Source organism: Pogoniulus pusillus, chromosome 15 (assembly GCF_015220805.1).
Source record: "Pogoniulus pusillus isolate bPogPus1 chromosome 15, bPogPus1.pri, whole genome shotgun sequence".
Taxonomy (NCBI): Eukaryota; Metazoa; Chordata; class Aves; order Piciformes; family Lybiidae; genus Pogoniulus; species Pogoniulus pusillus.
The window spans coordinates 25,498,861-25,513,797 of record NC_087278.1 but is presented as its reverse complement, the minus strand read 5'-3'; the positions used below and the strand labels follow the sequence as shown (position 1 = coordinate 25,513,797).

The 14,937-nt window shown below is 49.3% G+C and overlaps 1 protein-coding gene across 1 annotated transcript; it reads right to left on the bottom strand.

Moving 5' to 3' along the window:
• Positions 1-1,138: 1,138 nt before the first annotated feature.
• GABARAPL1 (GABA type A receptor associated protein like 1) lies at positions 1,139-14,744 on the bottom strand. The gene is made up of 4 exons (XM_064155918.1): positions 14,588-14,744; positions 8,356-8,434; positions 6,695-6,813; positions 1,139-3,819 (listed from the first exon to the last, which is right to left on the bottom strand). Exons 1-4 carry the CDS (start codon positions 14,675-14,677, stop codon positions 3,754-3,756), a joined length of 354 nt encoding a protein of 117 aa, XP_064011988.1. The 5' UTR covers positions 14,678-14,744; the 3' UTR covers positions 1,139-3,753.
• Between the last annotated feature and the right edge of the window lie 193 nt (positions 14,745-14,937).

Genomic DNA, 14,937 nt, shown 5'->3' with positions numbered 1-14,937 from the left:
TGCTGAGCACCTCACAAACTCTTCACAAAAGATCTGCTTCAGTTTCCTCTGAGAGCAAATCTGTGCCAAGACCCTGCCTATGAATTTCCCACAAAAAGCCATTTTCCTGCTGAGTGATAAGGGCTGCAGCATTTGCTTTCCTCTCAGTAATGTGGCTCAGTGTGAGCATTCTTGTTCTGGCTCGCCTGCCTTGTCCCCAGGTTAGCTTAGGAAGGGTTGGGAGTAACCAAATCCAACTGACAGTAGGTTTTATAGTGGCATAAAAGGAAATGGACATAGCATCAGAGAATGGTTTTGGTTGGAAGGGATCTCCAAAGGTCATCTAGTTCAAGCCCCCTGCAGTCAGCAGGGACATACTTCACTAGATCAGCTTGCTCACAGCCTTCTTGAGCCTGACCTTGAATATCTCCAGGGATGGGGCCTCAACTCCCTCCCTGGGCAACATGTTGCAGGGTTCCAGCACCCTCACGGTGTAGAACTCATTCCCAACATCCAATCTGAATCTGCTCTTCTCTCATTTCAAACCATTGTCCCTTGTCCTGCCTCTGCAGGCCTTTGCAAACAGTCTCTCTGCAGCCTTCTTATATCCCACTTCAGCTCCTGGCAGGCTGCTGTTAGGTCTGCCTGGAGCCTTCTCTTCTCCAGGCTGAACAACCCCAGCTCCCTCAGCCAGTCCTCAGAGCAGAGGTCCTCCAGCACCCTGATCATCTTCATGGACCTCCTCTGGACCTGCTCCATCAGGTCCATGCCCTTCCTGGGCTGAGGGCTCCAGAGCTGGACAAAGCACTGAGGGTGAAGTCTCTCCAGAGCAGAGTGACAGAATCTGGACCTGCTGGCCCTGTTGCTTTGGATGCTGCCCAGGCTGCAAGCTCATTTTGGCTCATGTCCAGCTTCTCATGCACCTATTATATTTTTAAGACCTTCTCATGTCTTCCAGGCCTAAATAAAGTTCACACTGGTGGCAGAGCAAGACACAGCTAGGTGTGTGTGTGACAACACGACCAAACAAAGGAGAGAAGTGACTTGTTCTGGTAGGACAGGTAAAACACAGCAGCAGGAAGTTCTGACAGAGCTGTCCCTTCACTGAGAAGTTCCCATTGGAAAGAAATTGTAAGTCACCCATCTTGGACCAAAGCAGTGGTTTTCAAATGCATCTTTATTGATTGGTTGATTTAGCTCAAGTAGTATTACCTTTATTTGACAAGAACCTGCAGCTAACCAACACAAAAAGAATGACCATCATTACCTTGTACAAGACTGGACTAGTGCAGAAATAGAGCTAAGGGCCACGATCCAGTTAAAGGAAACAGAAAATAACTAAATGAAACTAACTTCTACAGATAACAAACAGCTGAGATTAGTCCCACACACGTCACTGATCAGCCCAGCAGCAGAAGGGAAGGGGAGGTCTGAACACAAAACCAAGCACCCCAGCTGCCACCTCCTTCTGCCCTGAGTGTGCCTCAGCACAGGCTCATTCGAGACACCACGCAGTCAGATCTTGGCAGCACACAAGTGAGCAAGTGGGACAGCAGCAGGGAGGTGCACACCACCTGCTCATGGCTTCTCTTCTACACTGGAAAGCCTCCTGGGTTTGTTCTCTGTTTCAGAACATTCAGAGCTTCCTCTGACAAGACTGATGCACATTTGCATCAGAGGATGCACAAAGAGCCTGATAACTGGAACAGAGTGGGCCAAAAGAGAGGACTGTGCACTGCAGGTCGAAGCTGAGGTGATCTGAGTTGGCAGTAGGTACAACTCACCCAAACACATTTATTCCAGATGAAAATGTGATGGAAGAGCAAACCTGAAGTTCAGGCTGCAAAGTCTGGGGTTACTAACTCACACACTTCTTTTTTTTCTCCCCCATTTTCCAGCTGCCTGTTACAACTACCCTGTCTCCATCCTTCGTGGGCCCTTCCCTTCTCTTCCATTCCTCTGTCACTCCCCATACTCAGTGGGCAGCAACCCTCCTGCTCTACTACACCACCTTCCCTGACCTTCACATAGCTCTGCTTGTGGCCCCCACTTCACACTCCTAGCCTGCTCTTTTGCCCCAGGTACCTCTGTGGAACAACTGTCAGAGAAGGCTGAAACCTGATTTCCTGTCTTCCCTAGTGAGAGGAACACTCAATTTCTCCTTCCTGAAGAATACAAAGAACTGGGTTCTAACTTCATGTAAACAGAGCAAACATCTTTCAAGTTAGTTTGGAATCTGCCTGTCTTCTTCCAGCCTTGTCTTTTCCTCCCTTTGGTCCCCCCTCTTAAAGGTAGGAATGATTACAGTAATTCAGGTCCAGTTCTCTGATTTGTGGATTGAACCCCCAGCATTCTCCTGAAAGCCAGTTCACTTCCTATCCTTTCAGCAGTTGTAGCAGTTATGGGAAAATCTGCTCTTTGTCACTGGGAAGAAACTGCTTTGGCATGACAGCATAAGGCCTGCACAGGACAGCATCTGTATGGCATCTAAGAACAACACTGTCTTAAAGTAAAATCATTTTTCAAGTCTACAGAGTATCTATTCCCCTCCCCATTCCAGTCTAGAAGCAGCTGTCTTGTGGCCAAGAGCTGCACTGCTGTACACACATGGGAGCAACTGATTTCTTTTACTTGTGCATGTGGTGCAAGGGCTGTACAGGGGTAAGATGTGGAAGGAAGGGCCAAACTCACAGGACTTCTGCCACATCCAAATCTGCAGGACAATGCTGACAGATCATTTCCTGGGTTCTCTGACAGCAAGACCATTAGTAGCTAGCTGTCTTTTTACACAGCAAGGGAGACTAAAGTTAGGTAGCCAGAAAAGCTCTCTGAGTTGTAGGCTAGCTAGGAACCAACCAGACAATCTCAGCAGCCTCCAGGATCTGCCTGGGTGAAGCTCACTAATACCAAGTTTGCAGAGCAGCCACAGTGGACATGCTTTGTATACTCAGTCCTGCCTCAAAGCTGCAGTGGGTTAGTCGCTCTCCTGAGGGCCTCAAACCCATTGCTCAGAAGTATCACTTAGCTTCACCAGAAAGAACTAAGGGTCACCTCTGATTTTTCTGTCCAGCACTTGCAGTTAAAGCAACAAAGGAAAACAAAATAAATACCTCCTTCTTTACTCCAACCTTCACATCTCACAGCTGAGGAGTTCCCAGCCCTCTGAGTCAGCCCTTCTAATACTGATGGAAGTGATGGGAAACACAAAACTCTTGGAACGCTTCACAGGTGGCAGTTGGGAGTGAGGACTGTCAGCAGAGGACAGCCTCGTGTGACAGCCGAAGTGAAGTATTTCACAGCTCACTGAATGCTCACAGGAGTGCAGCCCGCGCCATGGGCAGGATGTGACAAGGAGAGTGTACAACATGTGGCATGCCTTCATCAGCCAATGAAAGTGTCACACAGAAAGGCCCATCCTGCAGTGACTCTCCTGGAGCTCCACCGTACTGGTTTCTCTAGCAGCCTCCAAGACTGGCTTACTTCCAGCTGTGGCAACAGAGGAACTCTTAAGAGTGGAGTCTCCCCATCCCTCAGCACTGAACCCCTCCTTAGCCTTTCAGTTCACCCTTTCACACACTGACCCCCACCCCCCCACCCCTCAATTGAAAAAAGAATGGTTACAATTAATGCATGGAAGGTGATGGCATTGTGCATGTGGTTCACTTCCAGTTCTCTTCCCCTCGTCTCAGGCATCTTTCCTCCTCCTCTCCAACACTTCCCCCCCAAAATCCATTCCAACAGTCCATCTCACACGTCTGCCTGAGGGGCTGCTGCTCACTTGCCATAGACGCTCTCATCGCTGTAGGCCACGTAGAGAAAATAGTCCTCCTCATGGTTGTCCTGCAAGGGCAGAGAGGCAGGAAGTAACAAACCACTACAAGTGAAAAAGCTCAGATGTCCTGGGTTAAACCCAGTCTGCTCTAACAAGCAAGCCCTCACCCACACCCCTCCATCCCCTCCGTCGTGGCACAAGAAGAGGGTCCAGGAGGCAGGCAGAGCAACAGAAAAACTTCAGGAGTTGAGGTAGGGGAAAAATCCCAAATTTATTGCAATAGTACAAAATAATACCAAGGCAAGCACCAGTGTGTGTAGCAGGCAGGGGAACTGCCTGTTGCAAAGACTTGTAGTGACAAGATGAGAGAGGATGGGTTGAAGCTTGAGGAGGGCAGATTGAGACTGGAGATTGGGAAGAAATCCTTGGCAGTGAGGGTGATGAGACACTGGCACAGGTTGCCCAGAAAGGTTGTGGATGCCCCCTCCTTGGAGGTATTCATGGCCAGGCCGGATGAGGCCTTGAGCAGCCTGGTCTAATGGAAGGTGTCCTTGCCCATGGCAGGGAGGTTTTGAACTGAATGACTTTTGAGGTCCCTTCCAACCCAAACCATTCTGTGAATTTACGTGTGCAAGCTGTGCACACGAACGAACCAAAGACAAAAGGGAAGCACCTCCCGGCCCAGAAGCAGGGAAAAAGCCACGAAAAGCAGGAGTGTGAAACCCTCCAAGCTACAGGGTGAGTGCCAAGTCCCATAAATCCCTTTTAGCCAGTTTTGCAGGCAGTAAGACATCAGCACAGTATTGAGCAGCTCATTAACACTCCTCAGCTCGCTCAGGGCTGCACCAGTCCCAGCTTCCACTGCAAGCTGTGCAGCAGAATCTCAAGCACTGGTATGGCAGCAAGATCAAGAGGAGAGACCTGGAAGGCTTTAATGAGTCAAAACTCGCCTCTAAATACTTCAGTATTGGTAAATATGGTTAATATTTGCTGTTTTTCAGAACACTCTGACAGATGGCTGTGTCCTAACCCTGGTTTGCATACGGGCAGATGTTGAGTGATTACACTGATAGAGAAAGGCTGCAGACTGCAAGGAACCGCATCTTGACCTTAGCTTCGGACATTGCCTAACTTTGGACAGTTGTCACCCCTTCCTCCTACAGGTAGAGAAGTGGAAAATTCCTTCTGTGTGCTGATTTTAGGTCACTTTCATCAGTCCACTCAACAGTTGTCCATTTATTGTCAACTACTTGCAGGTCAAACAAGGCTCAGAGCACCATACTGCAACTTTCTAATTGAAACAGCCTAACATAAGAGAAGGAGAATTTAAAGGATCATAGAATGGTTTGGGTTGGAAGGGACCTCCAAAGGTCATCCAGTCCAACCCCCCTGCATTCAGAAGGGATATTCTCCACTAGAGCAGCTTGCTTACAGCTTTCTTCATCCTGACCTTGAAGATCCCCAGGAATGAGGCCTCAACTACTTCCTTAGGCAACCTGTTGCAGTGTTCCAGCACCCTATGGTGCAGAATTTGTTCCTAACATCCAATCTGAATCTGCTCTTTTCTCATTTCAAACTATTGTCTCTTGTCCTGTGCCTGCAGGCCTTTGCAAACAGTCCCTCTGCAGCCTTCTTGTAGTCCCCCTCAGGTCCTGCTGGGCTGCTGTTAGGTCTGCCTGGAGCCTTCTCTTTTGCAGGCTGAACAACCCCAGCTCCCTCAGCCTATCCTCAGACCAGAGGTGCTCCAGCCCCTGATCATCTTTGTGGCCTCCTCTGGATGCTATCAAGTCCATGTCCTTCCTGTGTTGAGGGCTCCAGAGCTGGACACAGCACTGCAGGTGAGGTCACCCCAGAATAGAGAGGCAGAATCACCTCTCTCCATCTCCTGCCATGCTGCTTTTGATGCAGCCCAGGCTGCCATTGTCCTTCTGGGCTGCAAGTGCCCATTGCTGGCTCATGTCCAGCTTCTCATCCACCAGCACCCCTAAGTCCTTTTCTGCAGGGCTGCTCTCAATCTCATCATCCCTCAGCCCAGATTGATACCTAGGATTGCCACAGTCTAGGTGCAGGACCTCGCACTTTGCCTTACTGAGCCTCCTAAGAATCTCCTCAGACCACCTCTGCAGCCTGTCCAGATCCTCCCTCTGGATTCCATCCCATCCTTCAGTCTTATCAACCACACTAATTAGCTTGGTGTTATCTGCGAACTTGCTGAAGGCGCCCTCAACCTCACTGTCTGTATCACTGATGAAGATATTGAACAAATCAAGGAGAAATCAATTCAGGCTGCAAATCAGCCATGATGTCACAGCTGTGCAATTGAGCAGCACTCCTCTGGTAGGCACAAAATATGCCTTTAAGGTTAATCAAATGACACTGCCTACCAGAAATGCTGGGAAGAAATATTCACAGTGTCCTATGAGGTCCTCATATACAGTACAAGTGATGACAAAGTAATTCTGCACAAAGAGTAAATGTTGCTTGACAATATATTGACAACTGGCTGCCCAGTGACACTGTGTTCTTCTAATGGCTCAAAGAAATCTCCTCTGTGTGAACAGGAAAGCTAGTGTCAATGTTCTGCTCCACCCTAACCTTTCCTCTGGAATCGAATGGATAAAGTGGTTTATTTCAACAGTTTGTTCAAGTACTAGGAGCAACCTCTCAGCACTTAGGCAACTACTCACTGCCTGACTTGACAACCCTTCCAACTAGCAACTAGTTAAGAGATGAGGCTCCCCCCAGGCTCCTCTTTTTAAGTACAGCATACAATATCCCTGAACAGCCTGATGGGATGCAGCCCAGGCCAAGGGGATCACTCTTCAAGCATCCATGACCAAGCTGCATTCAATGCCAGCTGAGTAGCGCTCAGTTGTCCTTCAGGGAGGATATGCATTCTTCTGGACACTGCAAGAAGAGGTGGAAGAGATGGGCCAGGCTTACCTCATACAGCTGGCCCATAGTGGCACTGGTGGGAGGGATGGTGTTATTGACAAAGAAGAAGAGGGCATCTTCTGGCCTCAAGTGGATCCGTTTTCGGATTAGGAAGTAGAATTGGCCAACTGAAGAGGAACAGAAAAGAACATCTTAGATAAAGAAGGAACATTTGGGGTTGGGTTTTTTTGTGTTTCGTGGTTTGTTTGGGTTTATAACCTAACCATAAAATCACAGACATCTTTTGGCTGGCAGAGATCATCAAGTCCAACCACGCTCTAACTCTGACAAGGCTGGTGCCAACCCGTGACCTTCAGCACCACATCTCTGTCTCTTCTCAACACCTAAGACCTCCACGGCTGGGGATTCAGCCACCACCCCAGGGAGCCTGTTCCAGTGTTTGAGAACCATGGCTGTTTTCTTTTAGTGGTGAAAGTCACATGCTTTACATAAAAGTAAGGAAAAACAAACAAAGCAGAGGAGCAAGCAGCAGCTTCCTGACTGCCCACACCAGCAGCCAGTCCACTCAGAGCCTGCAGTTTCTCAGGTACATGTCTCAGGCCAGGGACTCTTTAAATCCACACTTTACCTATCACAGTCTGAAATGCTCAATGGTGGAGGTTAGTGGGAAGACCTCCTAAGTTAACCTTTAAATGCTAGACCAGAGGCATCTTGGAGAATTTGACCTTGGTGTAAGTGATCCTACCACTCCTGAAAATGAATTCCTTACTACTTGCTTGAGCTATGTTGCCTAAGAAAGTTTTCACAACCCACTGTACACCAGAAGAAAAAGAACTGCCATTCCTGTAACTCAGCCACTTTCTCAAATGAAAACAAATGCCATCACACACAAAATGGCCATGGCCACTTGCAAAAGGCACTTTGAAACCAGGACTCTAACCACGGAGGTGGAAAATTATGGGATTTGTCTTTTCCAGCATGGAGGACAAAGCTTCTGGCAAGTCTGCAGGTAGGTCATCACTGACTGATGATTATGACACACAATTTAGTTATTTTCATCATGGCTAGCAGTCAGCTGTGACACACAGATTAGCCAAATCAGTGGGATACCTGAGAAGACCTCAAGGAATGTTGTAACCCAGGCTGCAAGGTACATAAATATAACGAGGCCAGGCTGGGGCAGTGATCACAGGAATCCCAGAATGGCTCCGGTTGGAAGGGACCTCAGAGACCATCTACTCCAACCTCCTTGCCATGGGCAAAGTCACCTCTCAACTAGACTCATTTGCTCAAGGCCTCATCCAACCCAGCCTCAGACACCCCCAGAGAGGAGGCAGCCACAGCCTCCCTGGGCAGCCTGTTCCAGAGTCTCACCACTCTCATAATGAAGAATTTCTTCCCAAGACCCAGTCTAACCCTGCTCTCCCTCAGCTTCAAACCATTCCCCCTCATCCTATCTCTAGGCACCCTCAAGAGAAGTCTCTCTCCCAGCCTTCCCCTAGGATCAAATCGGGTATTAGAAGACAGCTCTAAGATTCCCCCACTGGAGTCTTCTCTCCTCTAGGCTGAACAAGCCCAGCTCCCTCCTCAGGCTATCCTGAAAACCTCATGAGTAGATGTTGAGTCTGAGTGGGTATCTTCTTGCTGCTGAACACAAGAGCAAAAGCATTTCTGAGACGTGACTGAAAATCAGGAAGGACTTTTGTTACCTGTGAGGTCAGAAGGCACAAGATACTTCCTTTTGTCTAGGTCAGGTACTCTGGCTTTTGGTGCTTTTTCCACAATTACCTGGAGAGACAGAATGAGACAGAGCACAAACATTCCATGAGTACCACAGAATGAAATGGAGCAGAAAAAAGGATCAGTGGGAAAAAAAAAAGACAGAGGTGGTGCTACCAGGCCTTGAGGAATTTATTTAACCTACAACAAATATGCAACATTAAAGCACAGATAGGTGAGACTTAAAATCACTGGCTGAGAGCCCAAGACTGCAGCAGTAAGCACTGGAACAGACATAAGAATAAACCATAATGGCCAAGAAAAAAAAGAAACCAGGTCACCTTGCTGGGACCAACGCAGGTTAATTTAGTAGGAAGGAGCTGCCACGAGGCTAAGAGATGAACACCATATCTAGCTGAACTGTTTCCAGGTTACAGTTCCCAACTGCCTGGCATACTTCAGCCCTACTCCCAGTAGTCTCCACATCCTAATTTCTGCCTTCACTAACACCAAGTGCTCTAGAATGAAGCAAAAAAATCAAGGGCTACAGCTCATAGGGGAATATTATGAGCTGAGGTTTTTTTAATCCTTAGTTCTTCAGCAGTTATCTTCTGCTCGTAAAATCTTACCCTTTAAGGTTGCTTTCCCTGCTTCATATAATTATGGACATTTCCTTATTCATATAATCTAATAATTGAAACTCACAGGGCACCATCTGGCTAAGCTGACCCACAGACAGCTTTGCCATAAACTACAAACTCTTATTATAGTCCAGCAAGTCTGCAGATGATAGCAAGCTGTGTAGTGCAGGTGGTATGTCTGAAGGACAAGATGCCATCCAGAGGGACTTGGAAAACTTGAAGAGGTGAGCTGAGGAGAATCTTAGGAGATTCTGTAAAGCAAAATGCAAGGTCCTGCACCTAGGTTGGGGCAATCCTAGATATGAATCCAGGCTGAGGGATGATGAGATTGAGAGCAGCTCTGCAGAAAAGGACTTGGGAGATGAGAAGCTGGACATGAGCCAGCAATGGGCACTTGCAGCTCAGAAGGCCAATGGCAGCCTGGGCTGCATCAAAAGCAGCATGGCCAGAGATGGAGAGAGCTGATTCTGCCTCCCTGGCAAGACCTCATCTGGAGGACATGCACCTGATGGAGCAGGTCCAGAGGAGGGCCATGAAGATGATCAGGCTAATGGAGCACTTCTAATATGAGGCCAGACTCAGGGAGCTGGAATTGCTCAGCTTTGAGAAGGCTCCAGGGAGACCTAATAGCAGCCTTCTTGTATATAGCCCACTTGAGCTCCTGGCAGGCTGCTCTTAGGTCTGCCTGGAGCCTTTTCTTCTCCAGGTTGAACAACTCCAGCTCCCTCAGCCTGTCCTCATAGCAGAGGTGACACACACCCCTGATAATCTTCATGGCCCTCCTCTGGACCTGCTGCATCAGGTCCGTGTCCTTCCTGTGATGAGGGCTCAAAAATGTGCCTGGAGATATTCAAGGTCAAGCTAGACAAGACTCTTAGCAAGTTGATCTAGTGGAGGATGCAGGTGGTTGGATTAGATGACCTTTGGAGGTCCCTTCCAACCCAAAGCATTCTATGATTCTACTCTAATGTCATTATGAGAGAGGCAAACACGAAGCTCAGCAGCTCCAAGGTAAGACCAAGAGATCTCCTGCGACAGGGAAATTTCTGTTACTGGAGCTGAGTAAAATGTTTACCTCAGAAGCAGAAAGCATTCCAAAGTGACCTGATCTCCAGTGAAAAGCCTTGGAAACCTTTGGAACCTCTGTGTTTGTGCAGGGGGGAAAAAAACACCAAACAAACAAAAACCCAAACCAAACTGCAGGCAGGGTTGGGTTTTATTTGTTGTTGTTCCTTGGGGATTTTGTTATTTTTCACCTGGCAGGAGATACATTCCATGAGTCAATCTCTGTGGCCTGCTGTTCAGCAGAAGCCATTTTGACCACCTACACAGTAAGGTGAATCTGCTTCACATCCTCAACTTCTCAGTTCCATTAGACCCTGTTAACTGTAAATGCTTCATCTGAGCCACTGTGGGATTCATTTCTATGGGCTCCACGTTCCCGTAGCTATCTGGCAAACTGAATCAGCAACTTGATTTGTTGTGTAACAGAAAAGGCAGAGCTGCTGTGGACTAAGCCCTCTTCAAATACAAAATGGTGGTGTTAAGGCTGTGAGACACTACACAGAGAAAGCTGCTGTGAAGATGAGCCTGCTGTATTTAGCCTGGACAAAATGCCATGCTACCTCCTTTCTCTCTAGATCCAGCTGAAGATGTGTGAAGCACGTCACACCACAGAGATGCCACCTTGGACATCTCATCCTGTGCTCCATTGGGATGCTGGCAACATAGCCAAACCCCCTGGAAGTTGTGAGCTTGTTTTTAAAACAGAATCACAGCAGTCTCTGCTGCTTGAAGAGTTTGAAGCACCTCAATGAGTACAAGGAATTCAAGCTGTTTCAGGCAGCTTGTGGCAGGATAAGATGCTGAAGGGAGTGGAACATCTCCCTGCTGAGGATAGGCTCAGGGAGCTGGAGCTCTCAGTTTGGAGCAGAGGAGCCTGAGGGGTCACTTCATTCATCAAGTCGTGCAGGGCAGTGTCAGGAGGACAGAGCCAGGCTCTGCTCAGGGATGTCCAATGACAGGACAAGGGGCAATGGGTGCAAGCTGGAGCAGAGGAGGTTCCATGGGAACAGGAGGAGAAACTTTTTCACTGTGATTGTGGCAGAGCCCTGGAGCAGGCTGCCCAGAGAGGCTGTGGAGTCTCCTTTGGAGACATTCCAAACCCACCTGGCTGCACTCCTGTGTGACCTGCCCTAAGTGATCCTGCTCTGTCAGGGGGGTTGGATGGGATGATCTTTGGAGGTCCCTCCCAACTGCTACCACTCTGTGGATGCTGTGAAGGAAGGACAGTCCCACAGTCTCAGTGAACAGGTGCAGGCTGAATAACAACACTTTGCACATATTTTCACCCTCACATCCAACAAGCAATATCTACCACAACAAAGTTCACTGGAGAAAAACCTTTAGTTCTTGCCTCCCATTTCCAAAAGGACTGTCAATGAGTCAATCTCTGCTAGCTAGAGACACAGATGTGGCCACTCTGTGGCTTTTTCACTAGATAATGAAGAAAAGAAACCATGTCTATAAGAAAGAGGTGAGTGCTGAGGCCTCTAAGCCCCTAGGGGAGATTTTAAAAGGATGAATCATAGAATGGTTTGGGTTGGAAGGGACCTCAAAGATCATTTAGTCCTACTTCCCCTGCCACTAGAACAGGTTGCTCAAGGCCTCATCCAACCTGGCCTTGAACTCCTCTAGGAGGGGGCATCCACAACCTCCCTGGGCAACCTGTTCCAGTGTCTCACCACTCTTACTACAAAGAATTTCTTCCTCATCTCCAACCTCAACCTGCCCTCCTTAAGCTTCAATCCATTCCCTCTCATCCCATCACTACAGGCCCTTGGAAAAAGTCCCTTCCCATTTTTCTTGTAGGCCTCTTTCAGTTACTGTATCATCACCAATCTCAAAATAGATCTTCTTGCAATGAGAAGGAATGAAGGTGCCCTGCTAATCTGAGTTATCAGTTGTAGTCAGTTTGCCTAATGACACAGGTATCTCCTCTTCTGAAGCACTAAACCCTTCACACATACACACAAACCAACCCACACAGGGCAGGCACAGACTCTCTGTATGTCTGGAGCTGCTGGATGGTGATTGTGGCAATGTGGGACCATGCTAACAGTATTATCTCAGCAAAATGGTGAGATGTATCAGGGCACTGCAGTGTAGGCAGCCAAAAGGACGTCATCTTCAAAGATCCTGCTGCCAGGAAGTGTAGAAACAGCAGTGATTTAAAGAACAGCTGTCTGCTGCAGCTCTGACGATAGTCTCACCCTGACATTTCACATCTGAGCCTCACCACACCTTGTTTCCATCTGCCCTTAACTACAGCACTCCTGGTTATTCTGGTCCTGCCTCTCTCCCTGACGACATGCTGATGCTCTCCTACCTTGACCCTTTATACCTCTTGCTAAGTATCTCCTAGGCTTCCCACACAGCTCTTCCAGACACATCTATCATGATTTCTGCAGAGTCTGCCCTGTTAATCCTCAATTTACAGCTTGTTCTACTCCTGACCTACAGATCCCCCTGCGATCCTCATCAGCCACCACAGACCCAGAAACACTTAACCACTGCGCGCTCAACCTGCTACACTATGCCAGGCAGTCCTGAAAGCAAACCCAAACGCTGACTTCCCAAAACTTCCCCACCATAAAAAAACAGTGTTAGCCTGTCAGGAAGGAAAGTGGCCTGACTGTTCCCCCTTGTCCTGAAGATCTACAAGGAAATCTCCAGTTATTTTGCGTGCAGTATCCCTGGGCAGTAAATCTAGGCCATATCTCTCCAGTGGAGATGGAAAGGACATTAGCAAAACCTTTATTAAAACGGCACAAATATACAAGGGGACACAGTCTCAAGTTGTGCCAGGGTAGGTATAGGCTGGATATTAGGAAGAAGTTCTTCACAGAGAGAGTGATTGGCATAGGAATGGGCTGCCCAGGGAGGTGGTGGAGGCACCGTCCCTGGGGGTCTTCAAGAAAAGCCTGCATGAGGCACTTAGTGCCATGGTCTGGTTGACTGGATAGGGCTGGGTGCTAGGTTGGACTGGATGATCTTGGAGGTCTCTTCCAACCTGGTTGATTCTATGATTCTATATATATAAATCACAATTAATTCGATTTTTCATGCCTATTTCTTAACTGTTACCACTAATTATGAAGCTGCACGTTTTCCACGGGCACCCCCCCAAAGGGACCTAAGGATGAGGCAGCGAAGTTTAGCTAGAAGATGACCTTGTTTGTCAAGCGGCAGGGTTTGTTTCCTTTTGCACAGGAGGCCAGCAGGACAAGGGAGGTTCTTCTGCCCCTGTACTCAGCACTGGTCAGGCCACACCTTGAGTACTGTGTCCAGTTCTGGGCCCCTCAATTCAAGAAAGATGTTGAGGTGCTGGAACATGTCCAGAGAAGGGCAACAAAGCTGGTGAGGGGCCTGGAGCACAAATCCTATGAGGAGAGGCTGAGGGAGCTGGGGATGTGCAGCCTGCAGAAGAGGAGGCTCAGGGGTGATCTTATTACTGTCTACAACTACCTGAAGGGGCATTGCAGCCAGGTGGGGGGTGGCCTCTTCTCCCAGGCAACCAGCAATAGAACAAGGGGACACAGTCTCAAGTTGTGCCAGGGTAGGTATAGGCTGGATATTATTAGGAAGAAGTTCTTCCCAGAGAGAGTGATTGGCATTGGAATGGGCTGCCCAGGGAGGTGGTGGAGGCACCGTCCCTGGGGGTCTTCAAGAAAAGCCTGGATGAGGCACTTAGTGCCATGGTCTGGTTGACTGGCTAGGGCTGGGTGCTAGGTTGGACTGGATGATCTTGGAGGTCTCTTCCAACCTGGTTGATTCTATGATTCTATATATATAAATCACAATTAATTCGATTTTTCATGCCTATTTCTTAACTGTTACCACTAATTATGAAGCTGCACGTTTTCCACGGGCACCCCCCAAAGGGACCTAAGGATGAGGCAGCGAAGTTTAGCTAGAAGATGACCTTGTTTATCAAGCGGCAGGGTTTGTTTCCTTTTGCACAGGACGATTAAGCGGGAGGGCAGAAAGGCTGGGACGAGCCATTTTGCTTTCACGCAACGGAAAAGCACAGGGCGAGATTACAGCTGGAAGAGGCCAGGAGAAACTGAAGTAAGAGCGAAGGGAGAGCAGAGCACAGCCCCTGGCTTAGCCCACTCATTGTTCTCCGTTTTCACACGTCTGATGGGGAGCTCCTTCCCCATCCCCCGTCCCCACGCATGCAGGCCACCGGGAAAAATCAATCAGCGGCACTGCCGCTCTCGAATCGCTGCGGATTCCTCCCCCACCCCCCGGAAAAAGGGATTTTACACCCCACTGCCCCCCTCCGTTCCTGAACAGCCACGGCCTTGCTCTCAAGGGCAAAAGGAAGAAAAAAGCCACCAGCCTGCAATCTGAATCAGACCAAACAGCACGATCCTCTCTACTAACGCCTTGCTGCGGGGAGTGGGGTGCGGGTGTTAGCCTTGAAGAAACGAGGAGCAGAGAAGAGCCGAGAAGGACAACAAAAGGCGTCAGAGCGCGGCGGCCCGGCCAGGCAAACCCGCAGCCGCCCCGCACTCACCGGCACTCTGTCGGGGTACTTCTTCCTGATCTTCTCCCCTTCTTTTTTCCTGTACTCGAACGGGTGGTCTTCCTTGTACTGGAACTTCATGCTGCCGGACTGCCCGCGCCCCTCCGCGAATGCTGCTGCGGCTCCCCCCGCGGCCGGATCCCGGAGCCAGCCCCCGCCCGCCCCCGCCCGCCCCCACCGGCGCAGCGCCAACCGCGGCGCGAGCGCCTGACGTCACGGGCAGCCGGCAGCGCTCCCGCGGCAGCGCTCCCCGCCGCGGCCTGCCGCCGGCGCTGAGGGCAGCCGCTGCTAGCTGCAGCCAGCCTGCTGCCAAACCACGGCCCCCAGCAGCACGGCTCTGC